General features: G+C 44.8%; 1 protein-coding gene across 5 annotated transcripts in view; it reads right to left on the bottom strand.

The window, feature by feature from the left end:
* The window catches only part of GGT1 (gamma-glutamyltransferase 1), a 42556-nt gene that overhangs the window by 19675 nt on the left and 1429 nt on the right, over window positions 1-21452 (bottom strand). For 2 of the 5 annotated variants that reach the window (XM_070762475.1, XM_070762479.1), the window contains exons 2-4: window positions 7170-7251; window positions 5671-5835; window positions 2264-2391 (exon numbers count right to left, since the gene is read on the bottom strand). In XM_070762475.1, the coding sequence (XP_070618576.1) occupies window positions 2264-2391; window positions 5671-5831 (289 nt within the window). In that variant the 5' untranslated portion in view covers window positions 5832-5835; window positions 7170-7251. Of the gene's footprint in view, window positions 1-2263; window positions 2392-5670; window positions 5836-7169; window positions 7941-21452 lie in introns of those variants that run through there. The other 3 variants (XM_070762477.1, XM_070762478.1, XM_070762476.1) reach the window with 3 other exon arrangements.

Below are 21452 nucleotides of genomic sequence, written 5' to 3'. Positions count from 1 at the left end.
TTCCCTCAACACTGTCAGACTTTCTACTAAATCTGCACTTCTATTCTACTAGTTTTTCTCATCATTCCTATCACCCATTTCCTCCCATGTTGACTGTATGACTGTAACTTGTTGCTTGTATCCTAAGAGTTTTATTAATATTGCTTCTTCATTGCTTATTTGACCCCTATGACAATCATTAAGTGTTGTACCACATGATTCTTGACAAATGTATATTTTATTTTATGTACGCTGAGAGCATATTCACCAAGACAAATTCCTTGTGTGTCCAATCACACTTGGCCAATAAAAATTCTATTCTATTCTATTCTATTAAGTCCTCGACTTACAACCTTACCAGTGTCGCTCACTGGGGTGACAATTTGCTTCACGTTTCCCGTGCTCTCCTGCCTGAGTTGCCCTCCCAGCTCAGGCTGGGTAGCTACGCGAACGGGTGCTGCCAGAAGCATAAATGCTGCCAGTGCCGCTTCCACCCACGCCTTCTGTTTGCACCTCAGGTGGGAGGTGGCCGCGTGAGGCTGGAGGGGAGCCGGGCAGGAGAGAGGGAAGCTCGTCTGAGGCCAGGAAGGAGGAAAGAGGAAAAAAGCAAGGAGCACAGACGCAGCAGCAGGAGAAAAAAAGGGTGAGCCAAGCCGAGACTGGTAATCCAGGAAGTGACAGCCACCGATCAGCTCGAGCTGCGCACACATCTTTACTTCCGCCGGTGGAACTGCGTTCCACCCCGTCCTGCCTGCTGCCCACCCCTGGCCCAAACCCATCCAGGCTTTCTGTGTGACAGAAAGGCATAACCCAAAGAAAGGTTAACTTCAAGAACAGAAATCATTATGGATGCCGCAACTCTGTGCCGGTTCAGCGGTCAATCACCACCTATTTCTCTGCACATCCTTTGACACTGACCTCACTCCAGTTTTTTGAAACAGAAGCATTTGTTGCTGTGAGCCGCCCCCAGTCTATGGAGAGGGATGACATACAAATCTAATAAATAATAATAATAATTACTTTTCGATAGCTAAATAGTCAACGTTCGGCCCAGCAGACACATCTGAAATATGACAGCATTGTATGGGCAATGTCACCAAACAGGAGATGGGTCAGTCTGTCACCAAACTCTCATTTACCAGAAAAGAAGGGCAGATGGCGCTACTCCTCATGGCCTCAGACCCCCTCTCCCCCCACCTTGTTACCAGAAGTCTACTTCATGTCCCAGGTAACCTTTTGCATGAAGAGGGCTCTGTGAAAAGCCAGACAACTTTCTAAGCTGTGTAGGGGTTGAAGCACCCAAGTCTTCTCCCCGTACCTATGGAAGCAATGTGCATTTCCAGAGCATCCTTGAAAAACAGTGAAACATAATGTAGACTTATCTTGGTGAACATGGGCCCAAGTGAAGAAAGTCATTCAGATATCTGAGGCTGCTTCTGTGAATTCACATGCTGAACTATAAGCTCACAAATCCCTTCCATTTCTAATTACTAGGGGGCTGTACACAGGGGTAGGCAGCAGGCAGGACGGGGTGGAAACGCAGTTCCACTGGCGGAAATGAATATGCGTGCGCAGCTCCATCTGATCGGCAGCTGCCACTTCCTGGATTACTGGCCTTGGCTCGGCTCTCCTTTTCCCCCCTGCTGCTGCTGCCTCTGAGCTCCTTGCTTTTTTCCTCTTTCCTCCTTCCTGGCCTCGGACGAGCTTCCCTCTCTCCTGCCCGGCTCCCCTCCAGCATCATGTGGCCACCTCCCGCCTGAGGTGCAAGCAGAATGTATGGGTGCAAGCGGCGCTGGCAGCATTTATGCTTCTGGAAGCACCCGTTTGCCTAGCTACTACTCCTGAGGCAGGGGGGGACCACCCAGGAAGGAGAGCACGGGAAACGCGAAGCAAATTGTCACCCCAGCGAGCGACACTAGTAAGTTTGTACATCGAGAACTTAACAGTCCACTTGAATGATGATGATCATTCAAGCCACTACCACCTAATCACATGGCCGACAAGCCACTCCTATCCAGTCACATGACCATTAAGCCACACCCACAAATTAAGCCACACCCATAGTGTGGCAGTAAAAATTTTGGCTGCCCTTTACTGGCTGTACACCATGCTGAACAAGCCACCAGGATCTTAACATGTGTGTATATCACTCCCACTTGTATTCACAACACGGTGTTTTATTCTCTACGCCAGAAGCAGACCAAGGCCCTCTGATCAGCAGAGCCGGAAAGACCAGCCGTGTCTTACACACACACATGCACTCCACAACTCCTGCCCTCCTTACCCTCCGCGGAGAGGATGGTGAGGAAAAGGCCTCCTCCGATGCCCATGCTGTGGGGGTTCATCAGGCCCACACACAGAAGGCTGGCAATGGCAGCATCCACAGCGGAGCCTCCTTTCTGAAGGATGTCCCTGCAGGGGGTGAAAGAGAAACATCAGGTGAACCTTCCCACGATAGAGTTCAAGGTCTGGGCAGCAAGGAGGCAGAAGGAGGTCACAGCTGGCCAAAGGAGATCCATAAAACTAGAAGACTCTCTCTTGAAGGCCAAGACCAGCAACCGTGCAGATGATTTTGGAGATGCTTGGAGCCATCGTGGACAATTGCCTATGTATGAGCCAGCCGTGTGCCGCAGCTGCCAAAAAAGCCAGTGCAGTCCTTGGTGGCATAAACAGAGGGACAGAATCAAGATCGCATGAAGTACCATTTTATAAATCCTTAGTGTTGCGGTGGGCTCTGGGCCAGCTCCTGCAGCGGGGAATTTTGATGTTGAATTTTCATGGGAATCCTCAGTTTATCAGAGACCTGTTTTGTTGCCAGCAGAATCAGACAGTGAAGTTGGCTCACAGTCAGAGATAGACAGTGGGGGAGAGGAAACAGACGAGGAGATGGGTGCAGCCAGCCCACCAGTCAGCGCTCCAATTAATGAATCATCATAATCGAAGGAGGAGCCACTTGTGGATGCCCGTGTGCACAGGCTTGCAGCACAAAGGGAACAGTTGCGCAGGCATTTCAGAAGATAAATGAGCACACCTGTTCAAGGGGTAATTATGTTAATGAATTTGTGATAAATACGTGTGTTGGGAAGAGTGGGTGATGGGCATTTATCCGTATGGGAAAGAGATACCTTTGGAAGAAGATTGCTACAGCGTGGAAAGCTCGTAATATTCAAGGACTTTTAGTGAACTTTGGAAATTTCATGGTTAAAGAACTTTTGAGGACTTTTGGCTTGTGTAGCTGTGTGGATTTACAGCTACCTTATCTACTCCTTTGTTTTGGCACACTTCCGCATCTAAGGACTTTTGAGTGAGAGTAATTTGACTCCCCTCAGAGCTTGTGTTTTTAAGACTGTTTTATAAACTTGCTTTGTTATTTTTGACTGTACGTGTTTGAACCTTATTCCGAACTCACTGGGGGCTAATTGCCAATAGCATGGCATAACATTTAGCAAGACCACATCTCAATTAGTGTGTCCAGTTTTGGCGACTACATTACAAATGAGGTTGAGGCTTTGGGAAAGGTGCAGAGAAGACTTCTCTCAAAAATTGAAAGGTACAAATTTCAGAGACACACACACGTTTGAAAATTCAAAACAATGTTCTTTATAATGAAAAGTCACTTAACCTAAGCCCTCTTTTGGTATAGCAAAGAGCACTTGTCTCCAAACAAACTGGTAATTTGTACAAGTCCCTTATCAGTTCTGTGATACTTAGCTTGCAGCTGTGAGGCAATTCACAGTCCTTCTTCTTTCACAAAGTGAAACACACTTTGCTCTGGTTTAGTTTCAAAGTGGGGAAAAATCAGCACACAAAAAGTCAAAGTCAGTAAAGCAGTCACGAAACACAACAATCAGATAATCCTCCACAATGGCCAAACCCACAGACTGCTATTTATAGCAGCCTCACTAATTACCCCAGCCCCACCCAACCAAAGGTGGCCTCATTTTCTTTGATAATAATCTCTCAGTTGTTGCTGCCTATGCATCGCTCTCCGCATGCGTGGCTGTATCATTAACTCTTGTTCTGAATCCAAGGAGGAGCTAGATAATTGATCTCCTTCTGAGCTGTCTGCCACACTCTCCTCCTCCCTGTCACTCATGTCTTCTTGGTCAGAGGAGCCTTCATCAGCAGATTCCACCGGGTGCAAAACAGGCCTGCAGCATGTGGATGTCACCCCCACATCCACAGTCCTTGGGGCAGGAGCTGGGCCAGAGCTAACCACAACAGTGATGATGAGGGGCAGGGGCGGATTGCACGCACTGCTGCTACCAGTGTGCTGCATGCACAGCTTTGGGTCTCTGGCATGTATGTTTCTGTACATGCGCAGGAATCAAACTCTTGCAAGGGGACGTGTCCGTGCGCACATGTTATTTCAGTGACACACATGCGCAGAAGCAAAAAGTTGCCGAAATCTCTCTCGCACATGCATCCCTTCACAACATTTTGCTTCCTGCCCATGCGCAAAAGCAAAAACATGCTGGGATATATGTGCACACATGCCAGGGACCCAAAGCTGCACACGCAGGTCAACTTTTATTACCGGTGTGGTGCCTTTTACTGAACCTACTACTGATTGGGAGGTCTGGAGGCTAAAACATATGAAGAACACTTGCAGGAATGTTATGTTTAGTTAAATGAAGAGAAAGGCTTGGGGGGGGGGGACATGAAAGCAGTGTTTCAATATCTAAGGGGCTGTCACAAAAAAGGGAGTCAGTCTATTTTTCAAAGCACCATAAGGCCAGACAAGGAATAATGGATGGAAACTAAGGAGAGAATTAGAAAAAAGCGGGGTAGATTACAACACATGCGGGGTGGCGCAGCAGGTAGAGTGCTGTACTGCAGGCCACTGAAGCTGACTGTAGATCTGAAGGTCAGCGGTTCAAATCTCATCACCGGCTCAAGGTTGACTCAGCCTTCCATCCTTCCGAGGTGGGTCAAATGAGGACTTGGATTGTGGGGGGGGGGGGGCAATAGGCTGGCTCTGTTAATACAGTGCTATTGCTAACATGTTGTAAGCCGCCCTGAGTCTAAGGAGAAGGGCGGCATAAAAATTGAATAAATAAGTAAGTAAGTAAGTAAGTAGCTGGCTGGCTGGCTGGCTGGCTGGCTGGCTGGCTGGCTGGCTGGCTGGCTGGCTGGATGGATGGATGGATGGATGGATGGATGGATGGATGGATGGATGGATGGATGGATGGATAGATAGATAGATAGATAGATAGATAGATAGATAGATAGATAGATAGATAGATAGATAGATAGATAGATAGATAAGATGGATAAACAGTTGGCTGACCAACTGCACCCAACGAGGGTTCTTTGGTTCCAGGGTTATTATTTGCTTGTTTGTTGAGCCTCCAAGTCTTCTCAGCAAGGTTTTCCAGAGGGGGCTTGCCCTTCCTTCCTTCCTAGGGCTTAGGGAGAGTGGCTGGCCCAACGGGCCTCAATGGGCCTTGTGGCCAAGGTGGGGCTGGACTCACAGCTTCCTGGTTCCTGCCTTGTGGTCTTAAATCATGCCAGGACAGTGATTTTTTAATTTGGCTGCAGACGCAAATTCCTGCGGTGGAGCTTCAGACGTCATTCGGAGGTGGTCTGGATTGCGGCTTTAGAAAAAAAACGAAGGCTTGTGGCTTTTTCCTGCCCAGACCAGATTAGGGGCTCCTGGGAATAGGCAGCTGTGGTTCCAGCAACACCTACCTCCCAACGACCGAACAGGGGCCCGCATCGGTGGCCACAGCTGCCTTGGCGTAGATGTGCTCCTGTGGCTGTGGACGCAACCCAAAGAACAGCCCGAGGCCGATGGCAACAGCCAAGAGCAGCGCTGTCAGGATCCCGATCTTCAAGAGCTTCGTGTTCATGTTTCTGGAGAAAGAACAAGGGCAGGCGGGTCAGCAGAAGGGCCAGAAAGCAGCCCAGGAAGAAACGGGGAGAGTTCAGGCCACAGAGCGACACACAACACCCCACCACCAGTGGCCAGGCACTGATTGGGAGGAGAGGTTGCTGAAGCTCCTTGGAATCAATGGCTTTGGTTGCCGTTTTGGCCTCCAATGCCTCAAGGTTCCCTGTGTTTTTATGGGATTCCTAGAAAGGAGAAGTTGCTCGGGAGCACCAGAAAACAGAAACACCAGCGGCGCTTTCAAACGCAGAAGCCCTGCTACGGATCATGGCTGCAAAGCTCATGTTGTCAGGGGGGACATAATAATAATAATAATAATAATAATAATAATAATAATAATAATAATAATAGCAATAGCAATAATAAGAATAAGACAAAGACTAAACTAAGACTAAGACTAAGACTAAGACTAAGACTAAGAATAAGAATGAGAATGAGAATGAGAATGAGAATGAGAATGAGAATAAGAATAAGAATAAGAATAAGAATATCATCATCATTATTATTATTATTATTATTATTATTATTATTATTATTTATTAGAATTGTATGCCGCCCCTCTCCGCAGACTCGGGGCGGCTCACAGCAACAATAATAACAATATAAAAAATCTAATATTTAAAAACATCTAAGACCCATCATTAAAACCATACAACACAAGCGTACCATATGTAAATTATATAAGTCCAGAGGGGTGGGGTGTTTCTCAATTCCCCTATGCCTGGCGACATAGGTGGGTCTTAAGCAGTTTACGAAAGTCAAGGAGGGTGGGGGCAGTTCTAATTTCTGGGGAGAGTTGATTCCAGAAGGCTGGGGCTGCCACAGAGAAGGCTTTTCCCCTGGGGCCCGCTAGATGACATTGCTTAATTGACGGGACCCGGAGAAGGCCAACTCTGTGGGACCTTATCGGTCGCTGGGATTCGTGCGGCAGAAGACGGTTCTGGAGGTGTTCTGGTCCGATGCCAGTCCGATGACAAACAGCAACGTTGACCCTATTTCATGCTTCCCCCTCCCCTCCCTGATCCAATCATCAGTGGATCCTCCCCCCCCCCCATGGCCCTCATGCACCCCCCTCCAGGCCTCACCAGAGTGGAAGACCTCCCAAAGAGCCAGGATAGCCTCAGGTCATGACCAGAACAGGGGGTATCCTCCTTTGTGTGGTGCCTCCTTAATGAGGTGCAAACCGCCTGGCCTGGCCTCAGTGTGGACCCCCCCCCCCATCTGAAGTCCAGGGCCCGGGGTGGGGGGCTGAAGGTGGGGCTGGAGGAGGGCCGGGAAGTGGGCTCTTGCTCCCCCTTACCTGCTGTTGTGTGAAGCAAAACTCCTTCAGATCCCAAAGCGGTCTATGGGGACGCCTCCCTTGCTTCCCTGGTGGAATCTGCCTGGAAAGAGAAAGGCTGGGAGAAGATCAAAGGCTCCCAGGGGTCTTTCTGCAAGAGGGGGGCAGCCCTGGCAGCCACAGGACAAGCTCAGGGGGGGGGAGAAGCTCCCTGGCAAAGATTCCCTTCCATTGGCTCCCAAAATCTGAGCCCCCCCCCATCATCACCACCAAACTCTCCTGGCTGCAGCACTCCGGGGATTCCAACTTGGGGGGGGGGGGAGAGACAGGATCACTGGGAGAGAACTCCAGCAGCCATGGGGACAAGTCCATTCTGGACAGCCAGGGCTCAATCAAGTCCAGACTTCCTGTTACCAGCTGTTGCTGCTGAAGGCGAGAGCAGCAGGCCTCCACCAGCACCTGGATGTGTGTGGGGGGGGGGGCACTTGGCAAGCCTGCTTTCCACCTTGCAGAGCCTTCAGGTGGGTCCGCACTGGAGGGTCATTGACTTGCTGCCCCATCGGCCAGTCCTTCCCTCCCTGCCAGGCTCCCTCCTGGTCGGCCTGCAGACAGGGGTGGGCAGCTGGCAGGACGGGGTGGAACACAGTTCCACTGGTGGAAATGAAGATGTGTACGCAACTCTAGCTGATCGGCAGCTGTCACTTCCTGGATTACTGGTCTCGGCTCGGCTCTCCTTTTTTCCCCTGCTGCTGCTACTGCATCTGCGCTCCTTGCTTTTTTCCTCTTTCCTCCTTCCTGGCCTCGGACGAGCTTCCCCCTCTCCTGCCCGGCTCCCCTCCAGTCTCATGCGACCACCCCCCGCCTGAGGTGCAAGCAGAAGGCGTGGGTGGAAGCAGCGCTGGCAGCATTTATGTTTATGGCAGCACCCGTTTGCCTAGCTACCCAGCCTAAGGTGACCCAGGAAGGAGAGCGCGGGAAAAACGAAGCAAATTGTCACGCCAGCGAGCGACACTGGTAAGGTTGTAAGTCGAGGACTTAACAGTTCACTTGAACGCTGATGATCGTTCAAGCCACTCCCACCTGGTCACAGAGCCGGCAAGCCACTCCTACCCAGTCACATGACCATCAAGCCACACCCACAAAATAAGCCACACCCACAGTGTGGCAGTAAAGATTTTGGCTGCCCATTACTGCCTGCAGAGGACGAGGGACCAAGTGTCTGACACCTCCCTCCCGGGTGGGCTGGGGAAAGGGCAGCGCAGCCCCTTTTGGGAAAAGCTCCCTTTCTTTTAAAAAAAAAATAATATTTATTGAGTATTTACAAGATATAAAACAATACACTGACATAACAGAATGTCCAAGAGGTGTGAGTACAATCATTGTTTTTAGTTACATCAAACATACACCCATCCTCCCCCCTCCCTCCCCTGGCTGCCAGTTTGCAGCTATGCTTTAAATTTATTTTCCCGGTGTTGTGTAACAGCGATGTTCTCTATCTGTATATTTATACAGTTATTTATCTCAGTTTTTCTTTTCTAAGTATTACATTTTGTATTATTATTATCATAATTATAATTAATTTAATCTCTAAAAAGGAGTCAACGAATGAGTAAAATATTACTTTTCCTCTGTTTGTGATGTTTTTGTGTATTCAAATTTGTTTTATTTTTTGTTCATTTCGGGTTTTTCTTCTCTCTCTCCCTGACGTTAATCCAGTTGTAGAAATTGACCCAAGTATCTATTTCTTGTGTTTTCCTATTGTTTTTCATTTTTTGGGATAAAGAGTCAAATTCAGCGCAGTCTAACATTTTCTTAATCAGATCTCTATCTGTTGGTACTTCTTCTTTTTTTCCAATATTGGGCTATAGTGATTCTACTCGCTGTTATAATATGTTGAATTAAGTAATATTCTTCTTTCTTAAGCTTTACCTCTATTATCCCTAACAGGAAAATCTCTGGTTTGAGTGGAAGATTAATTTTCGTGATTTCGTAGATCCAGCTTCTAATTTTAATCCATAATGTTTTTATTTTTTGACAAGTCCACCACATATGGAAGAAGGTTCCATTCTTGTTTGCGCATCTCCAGCAGTTTGGTTTCGTTTTGGGGGAAATTTGGGCTAATCTTGATGGTGACATATGCCACCTGTAGAACATTTTTATAGAGTTTTCTTTATATGCTACTGATTTGGTAATTTTATAGTTCTTTTTCCAAATTGTTTCCCATTGTTCGATATAGATATTGTATCCAAAATTCCTTGCCCAACTCGTCATTGAAGCTTTTACTATTTCCGTTTCCATTTCATAGTTTATTAGGTAATTATATATTTTTGTTATAAGGTTCTTTTCCCCTCCTAATATTAGATTATCAAAAGTTGTGTCTTTTGTCAGTATTCCTTCGTTTTTTATATCTTTTTGCCATTTAGAATGTATTAACATATATGGCCACCAATCGATGCTTATATTTTGTTCTGTTAGCTCTTCTCTTGTTTTAATGTTACCTACTATATTTAATAATTGATTATAAGTTATCATCTTTTTTAAATCTGTGACATTCGGGTGTGTGAGAGCTTCCAAACTGGAGTACTATCTAGGTATTTTTGTATAGTGATCTTTTTTTATTTTTAGCCATGTAGTTATTAAGGCATCTCTAATCATGTGGGTATGATGGGATTTTTTGATGTTGGTTCCATAAAATGTTGTGCCAGCCAGAAAGCATATCATGACCTTCTAGAGCTAATAATCTTTCGGCTTTGATCTCTATCCAATCTTTAATCCAAAGGAGTTTAGTTGCATGATAATAAATTTTGAAATCGGGTAGACCCAAACCTCCTTGTTTAATCTTATCCTGTAACCATTTCAATCTTATTCTGGGCCTTTTGTTATTCCATATAAATTTGGATATGATTTTATTTAGTTTATTGAAAAAGTGGTTATCTATTTTTATCGGGATGGTTTGGAAGAAGTATAGGAATTTCGGCAAAATTGACATTTTAATCGTCGCTATTCTACCCAATAATGAGATTTGCAATTTATTCTAGTCATTTAATTGTTTTTCCGTTGTTTTCAATAATTTATCGTAATTATTTTCTTTAATGGTACTACATTTTTTTGTTAGTGAAATCCCTAGATATTTCACTGTTTTGGCAATCTTAATTTTTAAAAAATTTCTTCCAGGGTTTTTTCTTGTTCTTTATTCATATTTTTCGTTATAATTTTAGTTTTTTGAGTATTAATATTTAGACCTGCTACTTAGCCGAAATCCTCCACTTCCTCCATTATGTGTTTCCCTGAATCTAACGGGTTTTCAAGAATGAGGACTAAATCGTCTGCATATGCTTGCAGCTTAAACTCCTGACCTTTGATTTTCAGCCCTCTTATTTTTATCATGCTGGAGGGGAAAAGCTCCCTTTCATTTCACTGCAAGATGCTCCAACCGGGACCTGTGGCAGCCCTTGTCTTGGCATCCAGGCCTTTGGCCCCAGTTAGAAGATCTCAAATTATGCTCTTCCTTGATTTCACATTTGGGAAAATGGATCAGGGGTACCTGGAGATGGGCTTTGGAACAAAACAGTTCCAGTTACAGTGGTCCCTCTACATAAGAACTTAATTCTTTCCGTGACCAGGTTCTTAAGTAGAAAAGTTCTTAAGTAGAAGCAATTTTTCCCATAGGAATCAATGTAAAAGGAAATAATACGTGCAAACCCATTAGGAAAGAAATAAAAGCTCGGAATTTGGGTGGGAGGAGGAGGAGGAAGAAGAGGGGGAGGAGAGTCACTGCCGATGGATGAAGGTGAGGTGAGCGGCCCCTTTTGCCTTTCTGCGCCCAGACGCTCAGGGAGGCAACTTCGCGCCGGGTGTATGAGAGGTGGCACAAGGGAGTCATCACAGCAAAGTGGTTTATTCCCTGTCCAAGCGCCCAGAGAATGGTAAATGCCCCGTTCGCTCTGGACTGCCAAAGCCTCCTTAAGCGCCACTGAAAGACTCCTCTGGCAGTCTGGAAAAGCCCATAATGGCCGGGATTAAAGGGGGAATGGCAGGAAACTGGCCGGGCCTTCGTGCCGCTCTCAAATTTCCTGGGAAATTTTTCCGGGCTCGGGTTCTTAAGTAGAAAATGGTTCTTAAGAAGAGGCAAAAAAATCTTGAGCACCCGGTTCTTATCTAGAAAGGTTCTTAAGTAGAGGTTTGATTGTAGTGTGCTTAGGCAAGAATTTGATTTCAACATCAAAGCAAAAGCGACAAGATCTTGCCTTGCGACAGAGAAATAAAGCTAAACTGAGGTCTTTATCAAATTTCGAGACCGCCCATCGTCCTTGCCTCACCCCTGCTCTCAATCAGATGAAAGGCTAAGACTAAAAATATTTTCTTAGGAAACTGCTTGCTATGAATTTCCCTTTTTGTTACTTTAGTCACTTAATATTGGTTTAAGATTAGCCGCTTCAAGCATTAACTTGAAGAACCCATAAAACTTACCAGGAAAGACTTCATGAACTCAATCTGTATAGTCTGCAGGACAGAAGGGAAAGGGGGGAAATGATCGAATCATTGAAATATGTGAAAGGGTTAAATGAGGTTCAGGAGGGAAGTGTTTTTAATAGGAAAGTGAACCCAAGAACAAGGGGACACAATCTGAGGTTAGTTGGGGGAAAGATCAAAAGCAACGTGAGAAAATATTATTTTACTGAAAGAGTAGTAGATACTTGGAAAAAGCTTCCAGCAGACATGGTTGGTAAATCCACAGTCACTTAATTTATTTATTTATTTAAACATGCCTGGGATGAACATAGATCCACCCTAAGATTAGAAGTAACATGAGAAAATATTATTTTACTGAAAGAGTACTAGATGCTTGGAACAAACATCCAGCAGACGTGGTTGGTAAATCCACAGTCACTTAATTTATTTATTTATTTAAACATGCCTGGGATGAACATAAGATAAAATACAGTGGTACCTCAAGATACGAACCCCTCGTCTTACGAACAACTCGAGATACGAACCCAGGGTTCAGAAAAAATTTGCCTCTTCTTACGAACTTTTTTTGTGTTACGAACGCCAAACCCGAACTTCCGGGTTTGGCGTTCGGGAGGCTGCTGGGAAGCCCCTCGGCTGTTTTAAAAGGTGACAGCCAGGCGGCGCGGCTTCCCAGCAGCCTCCGAACGCCGAACCCAGAAGTTCGGGTTTGGCGTTCGTAACACAAAAAAAGTTCGTAAGAAGAGGCACATTTTTTCCGAACCGTTCGGAGGCTGCTGGGAAGCCGCGCGGCTGTTTTAAAAGGTGACAGCCGGGCTGGGGGGGCTTCCCAGCAACCTCCCGAACCCCAAACCCAGAAGTTTGGCAAAAGTTCGGGGTTCGGGAGGTTGCTGGGAAGCCCCCCAGCCCGGCTGTGACCTTTTAAAACAGCCGGGCGGCTTCCCAGCAGCCTCCCGAAGCCGAACGCCAAACCCGAACTTCCGTGTTCGGCGTTCGGAGGCTGCTGGGAAGCCCCGCTGCCCGGCTGTCACCTTTTAAAACAGCCTGGGGGCTTCTCGGCGGCCTCCCGAACGCCGAACCCAGAAGTTCGGGTTTGGTGTTCGGCGTTCGGGAGGTCGCTGAGAAGCCCCCAGGCTGTTTTAAAAGGTGACAGCCGGGCGGCAGCATTTTTTTTGCGGGTTTTTTTTTTGGTTGCACGGATTAATTGACTTTACATTGTTTCCTATGGGAAACAATGTTTCGTCTTACGAACCTCCCCCTGGAACCAATTAGGTTCGTAAGACGAGGTATGACTGTACAAGAAATTGTACAAGGGCAGAGTAGATGGACCAGGAGGTCTTTATCTGCTGTCAATCGTCTATGTTTCTATGTTTCTAAAAACCTTTCTTCAAATGAAGAGCTTATGTAATCATGGAAGGGCTCCTGAAGGTCTTCTAGTCCAGCCCTCCACCCAGGGCAAGAGTCCCCGAGCCTCTATCCACAAACGACCTTCTCGCCTTTGCTGGAAACCCTCCATGACCCCTCTGGCAGCCAAGCCCTCCCGCTCCACCCACCGCCTCTCAGCTCTCTCGGCCAGGCGGAAGCTCTTGAGCCCCAGTCATCTGTGGGGTTTCCCCTCCCTCCTCCACTTCCACCACCAGCTCTTCTGCTGCCCTCAAGAGCTATGGGGGAGAAACCCACACCCTCTTCCTTGTCACAGCCCTTCCCTGCACTGCAAGGTTGCCAGTTTCACAAATAAGCTCTGGAATGAAACCTGTCATTGAATCCGTGAGTCGCATTCTGGGATCTGAGAAGGTGCATGTCTGGGCCTGCGATATGCTTCTCCTCCCACCAAACGTTCCTCCAGAGCGGCTGATTGCATCAGGACCGGAATCTTTATTTATTTTTATTTATTTATTTGTTTTGACCAATACATAATGAAGGTTAATGAGCGAAGCAGTGGAAGTGATGTGTCGGTGCCTGGAGGCTGCTAGAGTGTGGATGGGTGTCAACTCAACCCTGACAAGACGGAGTGGCTGTGGGTTTTGCCTCCCAAGGACAATTCCATCTGGCCGTCCATTACCCTTGGGGGGGAGAATTACTGACCCCATCAGAGAGGGTCCGCAACTTGGGCGTCCTCCTCGATCCACAGGTAACATTAGAGCACCATCTTTCAGCTGTTGTGGCCCTATTTGGACAGGGAGTCACTGCTCATGGTCACTCATGCCCTCATCACCTCAAGGTTCAACTACAGCAACGCTCTCTACATGGGGCTTCCTTTGAATAGTGTTTGGAAACTCCAGTTCGTGCAAAATGCGGCCACGAGAGCAATCATGGGCTTTCCCAGATATGCCCATGTCTCATCAACACTCCGCGGCTTGCACTGGCTGCCGATCAGTTTTCGGTCACAATTCAAAGTGTTGCTTATGACCTATAAAGCCCTACATGGTATCGGACCAGAATATATTCGGGACCACCTTCTGCTGCACGAATCCCAGCAACCGATTAGGTTCCACAGAGTTGGCCTTCTTCAGGTCCTGTCGACAAAACAATGTCGTCTGGCGGGACCCAGGGGAAGAGCCTTCTCTGTGGCGGCCCCGGCCCTCTGGAATCAACTCCCCCTGGAAATTACAATCGCCCCCACGGATTAGGACTTCCCCCACCCTCCTTGCCTTTCGAAAGCTCCTGAAAATCCACCTATGTCGCCAGGCATGGGGTAACTGATATACCCCCTAGCTACTATAGGTTTTTATGTATGGTCTGTTAGGTTGTGTGATTGTTTTTTATAATAAGGGTTTTTAATTTTTCATTTAACATTAGATTTGTACATTGTGTATTGTTGTTGTGAGCCGCTCCGATTCCTCGGAGAGGGGCAGCATACAAATCTAATAATTTATTTATTATTTATTATTTATTATTTATTATTTATTATTTATTATTTATTATTTATTATTTATTATTTATTATTTATTATTTATTATTTATTATTTATTATTTATTATTTATTATTTATTATTTATTATTTATTATTTATTATTTATTATTTATTATTTATTATTTATTATTTATTATTTATTATTTATTATTTATTATTTATTATTTATTATTTATTATTTATTATTTATTATTTATTATTTATTATTTATTATTTATTATTTATTATTTATTATTTATTATTTATTATTTATTATTTATTATTTATTATTTATTATTTATTATTTATTATTTATTATTTATTATTTATTATTTATTATTTATTATTTATTATTTATTATTTATTATTTATTATTTATTATTTATTATTTATTATTTATTATTTATTATTTATTATTTATTATTTATTATTTATTATTTATTATTTATTATTTATTATTTATTATTATTCTCCTCCCACCAAATGTTCCTCCAGAGCGGCTGATTGCATCAGGACCGGAATCCCGGCTAGCCCCTCCCACAAGCCCTCAACTCAATTCCCCCCCTGGCTCTGGGGCAGAGACCGGCTTCCCTTCCCGGCCTTTGGGGCTCAGGAAATCCCTCCGTGCAAAATGGAAGGCAGAAAACTTGAAGCTTTTTCGGTGCCGTGATTTCTTTTGAAATCACAAAGGAAATTTCTTGTCACTTCAAATTCTTAAATTACATCAGCTGGGGAATACTGGATTTGCTGGGTGCTCAATGCTGTGATTTCTATTAAAGGATGGAAATCACAGCGTTGAGCACCCAGGAAATCCAGTATTCCCCAGCTGATGTCATTGGACTTTTTCTTTAATTTAACTTGAAATATTTTGAAAAAAGGATATTTCCCTATCAGTATGGTTTATATTGAACCTATCTTGTAAATTTTGCTCAAAAAAAATAAAGGGAACACTTAAACAACAGAATATAACTCCAAGTAAATCAAACTTCTGTGAAATCAAACTGTCCACTTAGGAAGCAACACTGATTGACAATCAATTACACAGGAATAGTTGTGCAAATGAGAATATTTCATTCAGGTCTAGGATGTGTTCTTTCAGTGTTCCCTTTATTTTGATTGAGCAGTATATATTATCAGTTGGGTTCAGCTTACTGGAAATATGGGAGAAGAGTAGCTAAAAGTTGGTCTTTCAGCCAGAGGCTCTTTGAAGTGTGATCTGGACCCTTTGGGTTCTCCTATAAAGATCTCACTCACAATTCCTGTCCCTCCCACCACCAGCTTTAGTCCAGGTCAAGAACTTCCTTGATGTAAGCATTTCGTAACACCTGTTTTTCAACACCCACAATTGTTTGTTTATTCACCTTCTACCATATTTCCCAGAAAGCCTAACAGGAGGGTTCTCCAGTCTGTCCCGACAGCCCATAATCCATCAGGTTGTCCAACCAGAACTTGGCACCGCATCACCGCCAGAGAAAGGGGGATAGGCAAACCAGGGGAAGAACCATCTGTGCCCATTGAGGGATGCAGCTTGATCTGTTTACCCCCAAGATTTATTGGTAATCTCTCTCTGGCTAAGAGGATTTGTTGATGTGCTCAACCCAAATAATTTTCAACCATAGAAGCAGGAAATGTTCTTGATGTAGAACCGGTTGGATAATTGCACCCAACAAGTTGACATCACTGGTTCCTTCCTTCAAGTACAACGATTCGAATGCTCTGGTTTCACATAGTAAATCAAATAGGATCTAACCAAAGTGGCTGGATTTGTACAACACGTGAAGCCAACGTTTGACCATGGGCAACGTTGACCAAGTTTAGGACATGCAAATGGAGCCACTGGTCTTTAAATGTGGGTTGAGGAAAGACCTCCTCGAAGGACTGGACCAATATAGTGGTACCTCTACTTAAGAATGCCTCTACTTAATAACTTTTCTAGATAAGAACCGGGTGTTCAAGATTTTTTTGCCTCTACTTAAGAACCATTTTCTACTTAACAACCCGAGCCTGGAAAAATTTCCGAGGAAATTTGAGAGCAGCACAAAAGCCCGGCCAGTTTCCTGCTATTCCCCCTTTAATCCCAGCCATCTCGGGCTTTTCTGGGCTGCCAGAGGAGCCTTTTGGTGGTTCTTAAGGAGGCTTTGGCAAGCCAGAGCGAACAAAGCATTTTCCTTCTTCTGGGTGCTTGGAGAGGGAATAAACCTCTGCCAGCGCTCTGAAAAAAACCCCGCTCCCTTCGCTCTGAGCAGCAACTGGCCTCCTCCTCTTCTTCCTCCTCCTCCTCCCACCCAAATTACGAGCTTTTATTTCTTTCCTAATGGGTTTGCACACATTCTTTGCTTTTACATTGATTCCTATGGGAAAAATTGCTTCTACTTACAAGCTTTTCTACTTAAGAATCTGATCACAGAAGGAATTAAGTTCCTAAGTAGAAGTACCATGGTATTAACCTTTCTTCCCCTTCTCTGTCAAGGGGCTTCACAGATGCAAAACCCAATGGAGCAAAGGGGGAAGTCTGCGGACTAGACTAGAAATTATGTTGAGGCAGTAGGAGGCCTTTACCCCACCTTTAAGGAGGGCTCTGGGTTCAAGCTTTGGGGATCTGACTTTGCATCATTCTTAAATAGACACCTTTGCATTGAACAAAATGGTGGCAAAATTGAACAATAGAAACATAGAAGATTGACGGCAGAAAAAGACCTCATGGTCTGTCTAGTCTGCCCTTATACTATTTCCTGTATTTTATCTTAGGATGGATCTATGTTTATCCCAGGCATGTGTAAATTCAGTGACTGTGGATTTACAGTAGTCCCTCGCTATACCGCGCTTCACCTACTGCGGCTTCACTTCATCGCGGGTTTCTGAGGAAGTCGATCGGCAGATTTAAACAGCCCGCCGAACTCGATCGGCAGGTTTTTAAAAAATATATATATATATCTAAAATTGTGAATACTGTATTTAAATACTGTATCTAAAATAAATACTGTGTGGGAAGGGTTTATAAACACTTAAAACAATGAAAACTTACCAAACAATTACAATATAAATACTTAAATAAGTACTATCAGTCGATAAATTCCCCATCGCGGATTTCACCTATCGCGGCCAGGTCTGGAACGTAACACCAGCAATAGGTGAGGGACTACTGTACCAACCACGTCTGCTGGAAGTTTGTTCCAAGGATCTACTACTCTTTCAGTAAAATAATATTTTCTCACGTTGCTTTTGATCTTTCCCCCAATTAACTTCAGATTGTGTCCCCTTGTTCTTGTGTTCACTTTCCTATTAAAAACACTTCCCTCCTGAACCTTATTTAACCCTTTAATGTGGTGCCTCCATTCCAAACTGACGCAAGTTGACTACAACACTGAAAATGATGTTCCAGATTTTCTGCCTAACTCAAAGCATGAACATACCCAATACTCCTTCCACCTCCTATTTTCCTCACAAAAATAACCCTGTGAGGTGGGTCGGGCCAAGAGCGAAGGACTGGCCCAGCCGCCCAGTCAGCTTTCATACCTAAGGTAGGACTAGAACTCATCATCTCCTGACTTGAAGCCTGGTGCCTTAACCAGTAGACCAAAGTGACTCATTTTCTGGAACCAGCTTCCCCCAGGGATCAGGACTGCCCCCACCCTCCTTGCCTTTTGTAAACTTCTTAAAACCCACCTCTGCCATCAGACATGGGGGAACTGAGACATCTCCCCCTTGCCTATGTAGTTTTATGTATGGAATGTTTGTGTGTATGTTTTCATGTAAAGGGGTTTTTTAGGTTTTTTAATGTAAAACTGTTATCTTAGATTTAATATTAGATTTGCCATTGTATACTGTTTTTATCACTGCTGTGAGCCGCCCCGAGTCTGCGGAGAGGGGCGGCATACAAATCTAATAAATAACAAGAAAAGGGGGGACATGATCGAAACATTTAAATATGTTAAAGGGTTAAATAAGGTCCAGGTGGGAAGTGTTTTTAATAGGAAAGTGAACACAAGAACAAGGGGACACAATCTGAAGTTAGTTGGGGGAAAGATCAAAAGCAACGTGAGAAAATATTATTTTAGTGAAAGAGTAGTAGATCCTTGGAACAAACTTCCAGCAGACGTGGTAGATAAATCCACAGTAACTTAATTTAAACATGCCTGGGATAAACATATATCCATCCTAAGATAAAATACAGAAAATAGTATAAGGGCAGACTAGATGGATCATGAGGTCTTTTTCTGCCATCAGTATTCTATGTTTCTATAATAATAATAATAAATAATAATGACTCATCATCATTATCATGATTTCAGTTTTGAAACCAGCACATCTAGCTCAAGAAGCCTGTTTGAAATCAAGGGGGCTTCATTTAACCTCAGGAAATGTTTCAGCAACGGGGCTAGCCAAACTATGCCTCGGTTGAGAAAGTACTTGAGGCAATTGGATGAGCAAAGGACCAAATTTTCCATCTCCTACCACAACTGATCTGACCTCCGACCTATAAAATAAGGGCCATAAATTGCCGCTCCACATCCTCACATGTTGGGTCCTGTAATTTTGTTGCTGGCTATATCCCTCCCATTCCTTGGTGCGCCTGTTTTTAAAAATGAAGATTGCGAAAAGTTGGCTTTCCCCTCCCAATATAAGAGTCTATTTCATATGATAAAATTGTACTTTGCCTATATCCACTTCCTATTCCATGGCACATGCAAAGACTCTTCCATGCTGTTTCCTTCTATTATCTATTTATATCCGTCTATCAAATCTCTCATCTGTCTCTTTCCATATTTCCCTCCGTCCCTTCCTCTCTTCCTTCTGTCTGTCTGTCTGTCTGTCTGTCTGTCTGTCTGTCTGTCTGTCTATCTATCTATTGGTAATAATAATAATAATAATAATAATAATAATTTATTAGATTTGTATGCCGCCCCTCTCTTAAGACTCGGGGCAGCTCACAACAACAATAGCAATACAATACAATACAATATAATATTGAACAAATCTAATATTAAAAAAACCAATTTAAAACCCATTATTACTAAAAACAATCAATGCTACACAATCACACCACACTCAAATGCTACAAGTCAGAAGGGGGGGATTAGTCCCTGATGCTTGGCGACATAAATGGGAAGACGAGGAGGGTGGAGGCAATTTTAATCTCCGGGGGGGAGTTGATTCCAGAGGGCCGGGGCTGCCACAGAGAAGGCTCTTCCCCTAGCTCCCGCCAGATGACATTTCTTAGTCAACGGGACCCGGAGAAGGCCAACTCTGTGGGACCTAATCGGCCGCTGGGATTCGTGTGGCAGAAGGCGGTCCCATAGGTATTCTGGTCCGATGCAATGTAGGGCTTTATATGTCATAATCAACACTTTGAATTGTGTCCGGAAACTACTCGGCAGCCAGTGCAAGCTACGGAGTGTTGGTGAGACATGGGCATATCTAGGAAAGCCCATGATTGCTCGTGCGGCTGCATTTTGCACGATCTGTAGTTTCGAAACACTCTTCAAAGGTAGCCCCATGTAGAGAGCGTTGCAGTAGTCGAACCTCGAGGTGATGAGGGCATGAGTGACTGTGAGCAATGACTCCCTGTCCAAATAGGGCTGCAACTGGTGCACCAGGCGAACCTGGGCAAACGCCCTCCTCGCCACAGCTGAAAGATGATGTTCTAATATTAGTTGTTGATCGAGGAGGATGCCTAAGTTGCGGACCCTCTCCAAGGGGGTCAATAATTCCCCCCACCCAGGGTAATGGACGGACAGATGGAATTGTCCTTGGGAGGCAAAACCCACAGCCACTCTGTCTTGAGTTTGAGCCTGTTGACCCCCATCCAGATCCTAACGCAGTACTGCAGGCTACTTCTGCTGACTGACGGCTGCCAGCAGTTCAACAATTTGATCCTGAGCAGCTCAAGGTTGACTCAGCCTTCCATCCTTCAGAGGTGGGTAAAATGAGGACCCGGATTGCTGGGGGCAAGAGGCTGACTCTGAAAACTGCTTAGAGAGGGCTGAGAAGCACCATGAAGCAGCATATAAGCGCCCTTGCTCTTGCTATCATCTCTCAATAATTTGTTGTCTGACATTCTATCATCTGTCACCAATTTATCATCTCTCTATCCATCTATCATTGTCTATCAATCATCTCTATCATCTGTCTATCATCAATCAATCACCTATCATATATCACCTATCATATCTCCCTCATTCTCGCTCTCTCATCTGTCCAATTTGCAAAGCCATCTGAGTTCCAGTTACAAATCTGTTTCGTTGCCATATCAATTGCCAAATGCTCCCCCCCAAAACAAAGTAGTAAAACATCAGTGTGGTTTGAGGCATTTCCCCCCCCCCCTTTTTTTGTTTAAAGTTCTGGAGAGAAGCCCAGCTGGGCACTGGACTCACGGGAGGGGTCTGGCAGGTGGCGGCACCACCTGGGACCGAAGGGGCTGCCACTGCTCAGCCCGCTCTCTTGCAGGGAAGACCCGGTTGGAGCTTGCCCAGTATCATTTCTCCCAACAGCCATTCTTTCCTGCTACCCTCCCCTTTTTGGATTAGGGGGCCCCTCCTAGGATCCCCAAATTCCAACTGTCCCCACACACAACTCCTCACTTTGGATTGGCCAGTAACTCTTGATGCTTCCTTTCCAAGTTGTTGTGCAAGAGATATTGTGAAAGACTGAGAGAGAGAGATTGAGAGAGAGAGATTGAGAGAGAGAGAGAGAGAGAAAGATTGAGAGAGAAAGAGAAAGAGAGAGAAAGAGAAAGAGAGAGATTGAGAGGGAGAGAAAGAGAGGGGGAGAGATTGAGAGGGAGAGAGATTGAAAGAGAGAGAGAGAGAGAAAGAGAGAGAGAGAAAGATTGAGAGAGAGAGACTGAGAGAGAAAGAGAAAGAGAGATTGAGAGAGAGAGAAAGAGAGGGAGAGAGATTGAGAGCAAGAGAGATTGAAAGAGAGAGAGAGATTGAGAGAAA

The sequence above is a fragment of the Erythrolamprus reginae genome, chromosome 10 (assembly GCF_031021105.1).
Source record: "Erythrolamprus reginae isolate rEryReg1 chromosome 10, rEryReg1.hap1, whole genome shotgun sequence".
Classification (NCBI taxonomy): Eukaryota; Metazoa; Chordata; class Lepidosauria; order Squamata; family Dipsadidae; genus Erythrolamprus; species Erythrolamprus reginae.
The sequence above is the reverse complement of the archived record's forward strand: the minus strand, read 5'-3'. Positions and strand labels throughout refer to the sequence as shown.